This window comes from Fukomys damarensis, unplaced genomic scaffold (assembly GCF_012274545.1).
Source record: "Fukomys damarensis isolate Sample0158 unplaced genomic scaffold, DMR_v1.0_HiC HiC_scaffold_28, whole genome shotgun sequence".
Taxonomy (NCBI): domain Eukaryota; kingdom Metazoa; phylum Chordata; class Mammalia; order Rodentia; family Bathyergidae; genus Fukomys; species Fukomys damarensis.
Genome location: NW_022900940.1, coordinates 16,178,860 through 16,192,737, shown reverse-complemented (window position 1 = coordinate 16,192,737; position 13,878 = coordinate 16,178,860). Strand labels below are relative to the sequence as shown.

Sequence of the window (13,878 nt, the reverse complement as noted above, 5' to 3'; positions counted from 1 at the left end):
ATGTCGTTAATGACCATCACACACACTTACCTGGAAAATATGTACTGTGGTCATCTTCTGTTTCAAAAAAATGTGTGTAATCAGAGGTGTTGGCGAATGGATGAATAGAAAGATAGATTTAAGTGAATTAGACATTTTCTACTGGACGATCTCACATTGAGTTATGCTAAAGTAAATATAACTAACTGGTAAAGGCTAACTTTGGTTGGTTTTCAGTGGGCCAGATATAATATAATTCACTGTAAAGCTTAGATTCCTATAGCATTTCTATTTATTCATTCAGGGTTTATCTACCCTTTGCAATAACATTCTGCACATATAAAATCTCTTACTTTATGCAACCAATTGGGTTTCAGGACTGCCTCCAAACAAACACATTTTTGAAAGACTGCAATGTGATGTGCATTTTCACTTACCTTTTCCGCTGACTGCGCAGTGCCAAAAAAAATTGGAATGAAAGCAAGCCACACTATACACGTCGTATACATAGTGAATCCAATGGGCTTGGCTTCGTTAAAATTCTCTGGTACACCCCGAGTCTTGATGGCATACACAGTACATGTGACCATGAGGAGAATGCTATATCCCAAGGAGCAAATGATTTGGAGATCTGTAATGTCACATTTGAGAACTCCCCTGGCTTGCTCAGGGTTCATGGTCTTATGCTCGTCATAGTCTACGATGATGTTGGGTGGGTCAACCCCAAACCAAATGAAAACCCCTAGCAGCTGAACTGATATTAAACTGGAAGTGATTGCCAGCTGTGACGTTGGGCTTATGAGTCTGGGAGCTGTCACTGATTTCTTGCCCTGCTCAAATATGCGATAAATCCGATTGGTCTTTGTCAAAAGGGCTGCATAGCTGATGCACATACCCAAGCCTAAGAATACACGCCGGAAGGAACACACGGCCACATCAGGCTTGGCTATCATCAGGAAAGTGATAATGTAGCAGAGAAAGATGCCTGTCAGTAGAACGTAGCTGAGTTCCCGCCCAGAGGCCCGGACAATGGGCGTGTCATTGTAGCGGATGAAAGTGGCCATGACAAAGATAGTGGCGATGATCCCCAACATTGCCAGGAAGACAGGGATGACGGCCCAGGGGGAGTGCCACTCCAGTTTGATGATGGGGATATTCTGGCAGCCAGTTCGATTTTCATTGGGCCGCTGGTCGTAGGGGCAATGCTGGCATGTCATCTCATCAAATTGGTACTGGTACCCATCACAAGGCTCACAGGTCCAGCAGCAAGGCGTTCCCTTCTGTGTCTTCTTCCTTTGCCCAGGCTTGCATGGCAGCGTACACACAGAGGGTGGGATCTCTCGGACTCCTTTTCCCCACTGCATGTCCTCTATCTGCAGCAAAAGAATCAAGAGGACAAAACAGGCAGATTATTGGAAAGAAAACAAAAAGAAGTACAAAAGCAAAGAGTAATAATGGCAGCTAACATTGAAGGCTTGATGAGGTTGAAATAGCTACCCCAGCTAACAAGAGCTATTGCTACGGCATGGTCCTATACCAATGGGCTCCAGCATCCTCACTCTTCACCATTCAGAGTCTGTTCCAAACACATCTCATCATAAGAATTCTCTGAGACAACAATTAGATATACAAATTCGTCTGCTCCCATCCCTGGCCTCCCAAATAAGAATATCTCAAAAGAGACCCTGGGAACTGGATACTAAACAATGGCAGGAGGATTCTTGACAGTAGAGGAACTGAAATACACTGGCACACACTCTATTGCCTCCCCCTGTGAAGTGCAAATATCCCAAATCAAGTGGGAAAAAACAATAAAAACATCACAAGTTATATGAAAATTATCTATAACCCTTATTAGGTGATTTCATAGAAATTATTTTAAAATTATTTTAGATACTATTACAGTGTTTGTTGACTTCTTTTCCCCAAAATTCTATAGGTTTTATTGCTATTTATATTGAGAAGTTTTGAAGCAGAGTGATTCTCTTTTATTACCACAGAGGAGAAATAAGACTTGTTATTGAATGCTATAACTGCACTAGACTATCTCTTAGAGTTCAGGAAGCATTTCGTAAGAAAATAAAATGGTCTGGAAATCTTCCCAGATTGGCCATCCACCTATTCCAATAGAAAACTTAACCTAAGTCCCTATTATCCTAAAGGGGGATGAAAGTGTATTTGCATAATGAGAATATTGTTTTCTGGAGAACTCATAATTAGTAGCATCTTGAGAAATAATGGCACTGGACACAAGGAAAAACCTTCTTTCTGAACTGAACTGGCATTATCGCGGCCTCTCTCCTTTGTGCCAGTGTGCCATCTGCTCTTCCCCTTTGGTCTGTTCATCCCGCCAGTTTCATCTCTTTGGAGTTTCTGCAGGGTAACACTGCACTGCAGATCTTGGGGCACACACGACCTGGGCCTAGCTGATTAGTTCTTGCAGTGGGTCTTAGACTTGAGCACACACTAGAATCTCCTGTAGGACTGGTTGCAACAGTTTGCTGAACTGCGTGTCAAGGTTTTCTAATTCACTAGGACAAGAATGGATCCTGAGTATGTGTATTGCAAGAAGATCTCCAGTGATACTGTGGGGATTATACACAGAACATTCTTCTCAGCCATGGATATATTCCAACCCCCCACCACACACACCAAGACAGAGAGATTATTAGGTCAAGGATGAGATCAGTGAGGTCCTCGTCACAGAATCTAATTTTGTGACTTTTACTGAGAATATACAGGGTAAAAAAATAAAAACAAAAAACCTTGTTTTCGTTGGACTTGGAATTGCCCAGATATAAGGTGGTTGATGCTCATGGCTACAAAAAGGAAAGAAGAATTTCTTAGGAAAAACTTAAACTCAGAGAAAAACAGAGAAAGAGAAAAATTCTTAGTGAACTCGATTCAGCTCTTGGATATACCTGTACCTGAAACAGTAATTTCTCTACACTGTGTCACTTTGCAAACCAGTAAATAAAACACTATAAATTTATTTATGTTGCTTGTAACCAAGAGTGCTGAGCAATGTATGTACTAAATAGCTTCAGCATTCACAAGTTATAAAAGATGTAGTGCCAGCAAATTATTTTACAGAATAAATTTCAATGAACAAATATGTCTGATTTCCCAGTACCCAGAAAATTGAATTTTTAACACCATTGAGCCAAACATAGATTAGACAGATACTAAAAAGGCAGGATACTTTTTAAAGGCCATGATTTCAAGTCAGAAGAGGAAAGAATAAAAATTTATTGTTTTCTGTAATTTCACTCATTTATTAATAGAAGGATGCAAAGTGTATCAAGGATTAGTATTTCCAACAGTATTTGAATGTGAGCTACATTCAAAATCCAAATCCTAATGGCACATTGTGTGTGTGTGTGTGTGTGTGTGTGTGTGTGTGTGTATCTAAAGGTTAAAGTTCATAAAATATGGTAACCTTCTAGTGGTTAAATTTAAACTTTAACCAGAGACCTGAGAACCTTCAGGAGACTCTAGTGCGAACTCATTTGCCAGACCATGAAACCCAAGTCAGCACTAATAAATCTAACTAAATATAAAACATAATTATTTCTTTCTCCACATCATCATTTTTAAGGCAGTAAGTCACTGGCAGCTATCCCAGATCCATAAAATTAAGGAAATAACTTGTAATAAGAGAGAAAAAGATATGCATTAACTTTATAAATGTCAAATTTTAAGAAGGAGGAAGATTTTTAAAATTGCTATTAATACAAATGTTTCCAAATGTTAAATTAAAAGATCCTACTTATAATTCAGAAAAGATTAACAAATGAAACCAATAAATAAGTTTCATTAGCTAAGTGTAAGTCTTCCTGATTCCAGTACTTATAGATACTGATGTACCATGAGATTAAACTTGATCAATGGGAGAAAAGTCAGGCTCATATAAATATAAAAACAAATTTTTATTATATGTAATATTTTACAGCCAATTTCAAACATTTCTAACTCCCTTTTTTTTTTTCCTCTCTTGGAATGAAATAAAATGCCAGCAATAGTAATGAAAAGCTTTTTACACTTTACTTATCCAAATATATACAAAATCTGAAACCACAAGCACTACATTGACCAATTAATATGTTTGTTTTTATTTAAAAGAGATTTCAATTCAGTTTGATTGCATATATCAAACCAACAAAATGGTCTCTTGATCCAAATAATAAATGTTTGATTTTCTTACTTTGTTATAAAAAAGCATTATTGAAAATAAAATCTGTGTCCCTCAAAGGTAACATCTAACCCTTAAGTTTCAGTAAGTGGACATTCTGTTAAGGTGTTACGCATGATTTGTATGTATCTACATCATCTACACAGATACAGTGACTTGTTTTATAAGAAGAAACAATGAGCTGGAAATGCCCATGGGTGTCTATTTGACAGGGGATAATCATTTGGGGCTATGGAAAATCAAGAATAAGCTCAATTTACTTTGCCAGAAGTAAATGCTGGGGGAAATGCGTATTTCAAGTTTCCACTCAGGTCTGCAACCAAATTGTATTTTAGTTATTTGGAAAGCAACTTAAGGTACTTAAGTAGAAAAAAGCCAGCCATGTTTACCATCTTCATTGGAAGGCACAGCCTTAAATTCCCTGGTTAGAATGTATTTTTCTTCCTGGATAACTACCATTTATAGCTAGTTATTTGATACCTAATCTGTTTAGTAGATTGCTCAAGGGGAAGAGCTGCTGAGATTCTCGTTCTTGGCAATAGAACAGAACTTTGCATCTAGTACCATCAATTAGTACAATACATAGCTCAGATTGTGTGGATGGGTGACTCAATTGCCTAGGAAAGGGCAACTTATGCAGTTCTGGCCAAGGAAAGCAAGAATGAGCCTGTGATAGAGTAATAGGAATATGTTCTTCATTTTTATTTCTTTATCAGGTATAAAGAATAGACATAATATCTTCAGCTTTTTAACTTTGTATAAAAGTGATGCTTGGAGAAGAAGCAGTCATTTTGTAACCGGGAAAAGACAAGATTAAGGAACAAAGTTCACATGCTGAGGACATTCTATTAAATGTTAAAAAAGGAGGAGAGATTGAAAATGTGTCTATAAGGGCATAGGATATTTACTAGCTGCATTCAAATATTCTAACTAATACATTCTTTTTGACTTCGTCAACCGGTATGTTGAGGCTTTCCAAAACAAGGCATCATGGTGGTGCACACTTGTAGTTCTAACTGCTCAGAGACAAAGATGGGAGAATCCCTTGATTCTAGAAGTTTGAGTCCAGCCTGGGCAACATAAGAGACCTCATTTTGACTGAAAGGAAAAGAAAAGAAAATCAGCTTTGTTGCTTCTGTCTCAGTGAGAAATGGTGAAAAAGCTTCAGCTAAAAATTCTCCTGCATGTATGTTTGGAGAGAAAACTAGGGCCCAGCTTTAGTAGAGAGACAGTTACTGAACAGGGGATGTAAAGATCTTATAATCACTAGAATTTTAGAATAAAATCAAATTAGTTGCTGTTATACTGCCAAACACAAAAATCAAACAGAGAGAGTTTTTATAAACACCCTTTGGTGCATCCATTTTTATGTAGGAGAGATCTGTTCCTTTTCCCACACAGACACTTTCTATCTAAAATAAAATTTTGTCACTTAAAGGATAGTTTTCTTGGTGAAATTCCATTTGCATATTTCTAGAGCTTACTCTGTAAAAGCAAGCTGCTTGGAGCTTTAATTGCATAATTCTCTGTGATATTTTTTACTTATTAGGCATTTAATAGAATGAACTAATTTACAGAAAGCATTCTTATTAAAATGACATTTATTCATTTAAATATATTTGTTCTATCTGTTTTATGGGAAGAAAAAGCTTTTTAGAAAAAATGCAGAGAAATGTAGGAAGAGCTGGTTTCGGTTCTCATGGGAAATGGGTAGGGTGGAAGGGCTGCCAAAAGCTTCTGCAGCACCTCAGTGTCTTTCTAAACTCCGCTCCCACTTTACTTCTGTTGTGGTGCTGGGGACTGCACCCACAGAGTCACACATGCTAGGTAAGCACTCCCCCAGTGAGGTACATCCCCAGCCCTCAGCCACTGTTTTAAAATATTAGCAAGACAAGGCTAAAAAAGACTTTTGGGAATTCTATATCACAATAGAAACACTCAGATTCTACATATTCAAAATGTCTAACTATAGCAGCCCTTACAGTTTGATCTAACATCTCTCTCAAGTCAGGCATTGGGAAGCACACCTGTCATTCCAGCTTTCTGGGAGACTAAGGCCGGAGGATTCCAAGTTCAAGTTCAAGTTCAACCCAGGCAAATTACCAACTCCAGGGGAATGAGTCTAAAAAATTTAAAAGATCAGGTGCGTGTGAGATGAGAAAGAGCTGGAGATATAGCTCAGTGTAAAGGTACTGGGTTCAATTATCTATGTCACAAGAAATGTCCACCCAAAGGTTCCTGTGTTGATGGTGAGGCTTTTGGAAGGAAACTGGACGGTATGATTATCAGTGAACCAACCCATTGATGAGTATATCTCCGAATGTGCTGTTAGGTGGTGGAACCGAGCTGGTAGTCGTGGTTCACTCAGATGTAACAAGGAAGGGTGTGTTTTTGTTCCCAACCTTTACTGTCTCTCTCTGGACTTCTCCCTGCTCTGTGCTTCCCAGATACCTCAGTAAGCAGCTTTTCTCCAGAATGCCTTTCGGCCATGTTGTTTCTTTTTTGAAGTCCGTCAACCATGGCTGAGTCATCTTAAAATGTGAGCCTAAATAAATCTCTCCTCTTTTAAGTGGCAGGTGGCAGGAATTTTGTCCCATCAATAGAAAAGCTGACTCATACAGCAACCAAGCTTTATTTTCTTAATTTAATCTAGGAAGAAAGTGTTATACACATTATTTTTAATTTTTATCAATAAACATTTGCAACAGAAGTTTACACTGATCTTGGGAAATAGGTACATGTATATCACACAGCTTGTAGGAATATTTTTTCCTTGGAACAAACCCTGGGAATTCATGAAGGGATTCAGAACTTCATCTTCTACAAATCTCCTGGGGATCCAAGATGTGCAAAACTGCCTAACGTTCCTGAAATTCCATTCTGAAATAAAGCAGTGGCTCTCTCCTGCCTGCATATGTGAATCAGTTGAAGATCTAAAAATTGCAAAACCTGGTGTACGCCCCAGACTAATTAAATAACAATCTCTGGAAGATGTGAAGCAGGCATTTGTGTGTTACACACTTCACCAGGTTTTTTCCATATGTTGGCAAATTTGAGATCCACTGAACCAAGCTCTCGCAAGCACTGGGATGCAGAAAGACATTTTTGTGTTGTTTAGTGAACTTAGCAACGGCAAAATTACATCTCTGAAAAAGAAAGTGTATCTCTGATCATCTCTTCTTGACCTTGTAATGTATCATCTCTCACTGAAAGTTGGAACAATTTGACTAAAATGCTTAGTTATTCTCTATTGTAAGCCACAGAATTACAAATCTGCAAAGTCTGGAAAATCTCTAGAATTATATTTCTTATTGTCCTTGATCAAACAATTTAAAATGTCTCAGAAGCTGAGTATATAAAGTAAACAAAGGAAGTTGGTGGGGCCAAGAAACATTTCTTTGTCCTAAAACAACTAAGTCCAAGGAAACCTAGGACTGCTAAATTATATATCAAGAATAGATTTTTTTAAAGTCATTTGCATTTTCTGTTTCAATGTTCTCATTTTCCTCAAGTACAAGCAAAAATGAAATGAGTTTTGATTTTTAAATTTGTACAATTCAAAGTTCCCAGACTAAACTGGACAGTTGGCCTTCAAAGTCAATCAGTTAACTCTTTCTTTATGTAAAATTTCTATATCAGTACTACAAGGGGCCAACATTTTTGGTTTCCATTGTCCTTTTTTCTTCCCAAAAGAATTAGGTCTTACATGGAATTTCTAGACTTCTTGCAGCATTGATGCTGCTATAGTTTGAGTATGATTGGTTCCCTCTGAAACTCATGTCAAAATTTAATCTCCAATATAAGATGTTCATGTAGGAGAAGTTTAGATATACAAAAAAGTGAGTTAGGCTCATCCCTCATGAATGGGTTAATTTATTCATACAATTAATGCACTAAAGGGTTATTAAAGAGCTAATGGGTGACTTGTAGGGTGGATCAGTTATGAAAGCCAGTTTGGTTAGGTCTTGCACAGACTGTCTATTGCCAGGTGATGATGCCCTGTGTTACCCTAGGACTCTGCCAGCAAGAAGATCATCATGAGATGAAACCCCTTGACCTTGAACCAGAACTATGAGTCAAAATAAATCTCTTTTCTTCCTACCTTACCCAGTGTGTGATACTGTTATTAGCCACAGAAAATGAGCTAAAAAAATGTCTTTGAAGAATACCATATTCTCAAACAGCACAACACTGCATATTTGCTGTCACCCGCTCTCTTCCTTGGAAGCAGTACTGACAAGAGAGGAGCTATCTCTTTATGAACCATTTATATTCTAACTACAAATGATGTCTTATTTCTTCTTCCTTTGGGGACACAGTTTTCTAAAAGATGGTTACTCATCAAAAATAGATACTGAATCTTGTTTTAAGTACTGAATTCCTGGATTTAAGAATAAGGTATAGGGCCGGGGATTTAGCTCAGCGGTTCGGTGGCCTGCCTCGCAAGCTCAAGGACTTGAGTTCGATCCCCGGTACCACAAAAAAAAAAAAAAAAAAAAAAAAGAATAAGATATAAATTTCATGTAATTTATATGGATGCTTCCGAAACACCTCTGATGAAACTTGTTCAATATTGAATTCATGACCTACAGCAGCAGGTGGCACTCCATGACTCGTGGATCCACTCCTGCTCACTGTTTTGCAATTAAAGTTTTCCTGGAAAGCCCCTATACTCTCCAGGGGTACTTTTAGGCTAACGGTGGTAGAACTGAGTACTTGGTAATTCACAGTATGAAAAGCTTTCTGGACCTCTACAGGAATTTGACTTGGATCCAATGAAAATACAAATACAAATTGCAAGACAACTTTATCTAGTCTTAAACCAACATTTTTTTACTCCCACTTTCCATTAACCACTCCATATCTAAATTATAAACAATTTATGTTTGTTTTCTCTGGAGAATACTGAAATTAAATATTTTATCAAAAAAAACCCACAATATATTGTGTACTACTAGATTTTAGACTCTGTTTAAGTTGCCTAGGACAAAGTAGACAAAAGCAGGTGCCTTTGAGAGCTCAGTTCTCCCTTTTCATCCCAGCTCTTACACCATCTTCAGTAAAAGCTTTTTGAGGAATTTTCTACTAGCAACCTCATATCATTATTTGTACAAGAGTTAGAATGATTCCTTTAATGTGCAGGTCTAATCACATTGTCCATTTCATATCCATCTCTTCAATGATTTTTCATTGCTCTTCAACCTCCTAGATAACCATGCAAAACTGGCCTTTGCCCTTCTAACTTTATCTGGGTATGCAAAGCTTCCTGTTCCAAAGTGGCTTTTGTACTGAGATGAACTGTTCCACAACTCCAGCTCACCAGACTGCTGCTCAGGAAGTCTGTGCCCCGGGTGTATGTCTCACTTTTATAACCTCCCAAACACCCCTCTTTATAACACTGTATATCATGTGTCCTCCTGCAAATATGTGACTTGATGAAAATCTATCTTCTAGAATAAGATATAAGATTCATGAGATAACATCCTTCCTTCACTCTCATTATCCACCACAGAAAACTCATCATGTTGCAAGGGAAGCAATGACACTGTTGAATCAAAAGGATAAATGATGGTGTGAAGAAAAGAATGGACTGCTCCCTCCTTTAAAAGTAATTTAACTTGGCACCTGGCATGGTGGCGAATGCCTGTAATCCCATCACTTGGGCGGCTGAGGCAGGAGGATCACTATGAGTTCGAGACCAGCCTGGGCTACATAGTGAGTTCCAGGACAGTCTCAACTACATAGTGAGACCCTGTCTCAAAAAAACCAAAAAAAAAAAAAAACCAAAAAAAAAACAGTAATTTAGCTTGAACCAACAATTGAGGAAGAGAGTTGAGTTGCATGCTGTTTATAAGAGGCTGGAGAGTTAGCGGGTGTGGAGGGATGGGAAAGGTAGAGCAATGAGCAGTGGGTACTAAACAACAGATAGGAGCAAGAACTTTTGGTGTGCTGTTGTGCAGTACCATGACAGTCCATAACAATAATCTGCTATATGCACATTTCCAACACCTGGAAGGACTGTGAAAGCTTTTACCATATAAATGATAAATCTCAAGAAAACCTATATGTTTATACAATGTGTCAGGTATCAAAATCCATTACCCAACTAATATTTTATGTATCAGTGAAAATTATTTTTTAAGACAATGATGAGGGCTACACAATGACGTCTGTGAATCTGATCTGCTTTCTGGCCATTTAATGCATATCCATCTATCGAGTGAATGTTTGTAGTCTATATGTCCTTGACATTTTCTTGAGGAGAGGGAATTAAATATAGAGCAGTCGATTGCTAGGTAGAGAACAAATGAACACAATTAGCACACTATGCAGCGGGACGAAAAATAAGTCCTGTGTCATCTGCAGCCAGGGTCGGAACTTGGCTTCAGTAGGTCCCCGACTGTGCTCGGCAGACTCTGCTTTGGTAAAGTCAGCCCCAGCTCAAGGTAGAGAAGGTGTGAGGTAAGAAGTCATGTTCTAATTGACTCTCCCAACACCCTAAACAGTGCAGCCAAAGGCAAGTCAGACGGAGTCTCAGCTTTCTGATCTCAGAAGACAAAACAAGATGACATTTACAAATAGCCAGCATGGTGCTGGAGATGCGGTAACTATCTAAATAATCATCGTCTTTTATTAGAGTATCTTATGGCTCCAATGATCAAATCAAGCAATGTATCTAACTCGAATGGACATTTCACTCTCTTCAGATCCAATTTTTCCAGAAAAACATGACTGTCATTCCTGATCATTGTGGCATTTCAGACTTCCCAAATCTAAAAGTGAATGCCTCATCTTCCTCCCCTTTCTCTAGATCTTTCACACACCTTCCAACTTGCCTTGGTATACTTACAGTAGTTAACAGCATAAGCATTGGAATCAGACAGACATGAGTTCAAATCTTAGCAGAGCAAACATAGAGGCATTATTTAAGCTCTCAGAGTCTCATTTTTATCTATGAAATGAAGATAGTGATGCCTTTTTTCTAGATTTATCGGCATATTTTCTGACACAGTGAATGAGTTTTGTCTACTGAAATATTATTAGAGAATTCAATAATAGGGAAGTCATCTTTGACTTCCTTCTATATCTTACCGCTCTCAAAGAAATAACCATGGAGAAGTCTGTTCCAGTAGTATAAGAAACAATACCAAGAATCAACAAATGGGATCATATCAAATTAAAAAGCTTCTACATAGCAAAGGAAACCACCAACAGAGTAGAGAGACAACTGAAACAGTGGAAATAAATTTTTGCCAGCTGCACCTTGGACAGAGAACTAACATCTGGAGTGTACAAAGAACTCGAAAAAAATTATCCACCTTCAATTTAAGACTCAATGAAAAATGGGTAACCAAAGAGCAGGGGATATAGCTCAGTAGTGCCATGTCTGCCTGGCAAGTGCAAAGTCCCGAGTTTGATCCCTAGCAGAAAAAAAAAAAAAGTAAACAAAATGAATAGACACTTCCCAGAAAAAGAACAAATGGCCAGTAAATACATGAAAAAATGTTGGTCATCACTATACATTAGAGAGATGCAAATTAAAACAACACTGAACACCTAGATGCCCTTTTACTCCAGAAAGAATCACTGTCATCAAGACATTAATAACATGTATTTTTTTCTAGTAGTAGGGACTGAACATAAGGCCTTCTCCTGTAGCCTTTTTGTAATTTTAAATTTCGAGGCAGGGTCTCACTACATTGCCCAGGCAGGGATCACATTTGTAATCCTCCTGCCTCAGCCTCACAGAGTGCTAAGATTACAGGCATGGGCCATCACATCTGCTGTTTCTTCTTATTTATTCTATAACTATCTGAAATTAAATGTCTGACTATTTACCTATTTGTCCATCTCCCTCTCTTGGAATATAAGGCCATGAATACAGACAGCACATTCATACTGTCTGTCTGTGCTGTGCTTAATAGCAGCTCATAGTGACTATTTGCAGCCAGAATGCCTTCTTGAAAGTTCTGAGTAAACTATATTGTGTGCTGGGTTAAAATTCTGAATGAGTTTGCAGGGACCATGAAGATATTTCAGCTGAATATTCAAGTCACTCCAGTGCAGACTCCTAATCCTCCACGACATCACATGCCATGGCTCTTCCATAAAGAACACTGCTTGGGCTTCCCTCTGAAGAGAGGAGTCCCTGCCTGTGTCATTTTATTTATACTTACTCTCTCTGTTGTCATTTATTCTCCCCAATTCTTCATCAGCTAGGTAAAAATGGCCTCTCCCTTGCTAGAAATCTCTTAGCATTTTATCTCCTTCTTGCTCTACTTAGACCTTAAAAACTGGGCCCACTATCCCTTTCTTTCTAATCCCCCACAGAGCTACAATGCAACATGGGATATGGAGTGGATTCTATCATGGGAAAGAACTTTCAGGATTAGTATATAAAGACATAAATCTTTAGGGGAAAATGCCTTTTATGTCCTTGAACATTCCTCCTTTTTATTTAAGTCTTCTGAAACTGCCTCGCTTTAAATATGACAAACTATACAAGAGAGAACAATAGAAGTCCTCATATCACTGATACTAAATCTTCTTTTCCAACCAGCTCAGCCATTTATCTTAGCTTTTTACACTCAAGACAACTTGCAAATTGCTTTTCACCCACTCACCTGGGGGAGTCATGCTCTCTGCTAGGTAAGTAGAGAAGAATGCTTATCAGTCAGTTTTCTGTCTGAGTCAAGAAGTGCCTTTTAGTTTCTTTTTCTGCTGTTTGCTCTCTTTCCTATGTTCCTACAATTGTGAATCCCTGACTTTCTACTTTTTTTCTAACTAAAAACTGAAACTCTTTTGTTCAGATTATTTAAAGTACTTATCTCATATGTCATTGTGATAAATTTGGCCTCTGCAGCAGAATCTTTTAAGAAGAAACCAACCTATCCAATACAGACGTCTAAGGGAATCTTGGACACATATTAGTTTATTAAAAACCCTGAGTTGCTTTGTTATTAAGGAAAGACTTTATCTCCTTGATCAAATCTAAGAGTTTCTAATTCTTCTGAAGACAGAAAAAAACCCCCTATTCTTTCCCTTCCTGCGATTTATCTTGGCATTGTGCAGAATCTGTATCCCCTCAGTAATAATGTGGAAGGCAGCGATGCCGCTTTACTCATATTATCTTGGACAGTGACATCACGTTCTATCTTTTTCCATCTTCTTGGGCTAGGGTAACCTGAGAGGGTTATGGAAGAGCTAGAGGAAATGGATTCGGTTGTCATTTCTTGATGCTAGCTGAATCACCTGGACCAAGTTAATTGACTTCTATGACATTCATTTCCTCACTAGTGCAATGAAGAGAATCAAATATAATTGTTTATGTAAGAGTGCTTAAACCAACAGTCAGTTAAACTCAGTATCTTTATTTCTTCCACTTTATTTCATTACGAGAAGAAGAGGGAGCTATTATTTCACGTGAGTTTTGCCATTTCTTGCTTGTGGCCTGCATAGCTCTGTTCCTGTACACTGACCCCCAGACTTCCTCCCTGAATCAGGTTAGCAAGACTGAGCCAAATATTGACTCCTGGTGACCACTTGGCAATCTATCTAACTAAGGGCCACAGGGAGATGGAGCCTTACAGGGAGATAGGCAGGTATTCCCTACGATGGACCATACAGTAAAAACACTGTAAAAGCATGTGCAAAACAGTGATGAACTGGGCAATCAGCTCTATGAGATAATGCCAGAAAGAGCATAA

At 38.2% G+C, this 13,878-nt stretch overlaps 1 protein-coding gene across 3 annotated transcripts in view; it reads right to left on the bottom strand.

The window, feature by feature from the left end:
- The window catches only part of Grm7 (glutamate metabotropic receptor 7), an 865,940-nt gene that overhangs the window by 167,312 nt on the left and 684,750 nt on the right, over window positions 1–13,878 (bottom strand). For all 3 annotated transcript variants that reach the window (XM_010640462.3, XM_033756960.1, XM_010640455.3), the window contains exon 8: window positions 417–1,352. In XM_010640462.3, coding sequence (XP_010638764.1) covers window positions 417–1,352 — 936 coding nt within the window. The remainder of the gene's footprint in view (window positions 1–416; window positions 1,353–13,878) is intronic.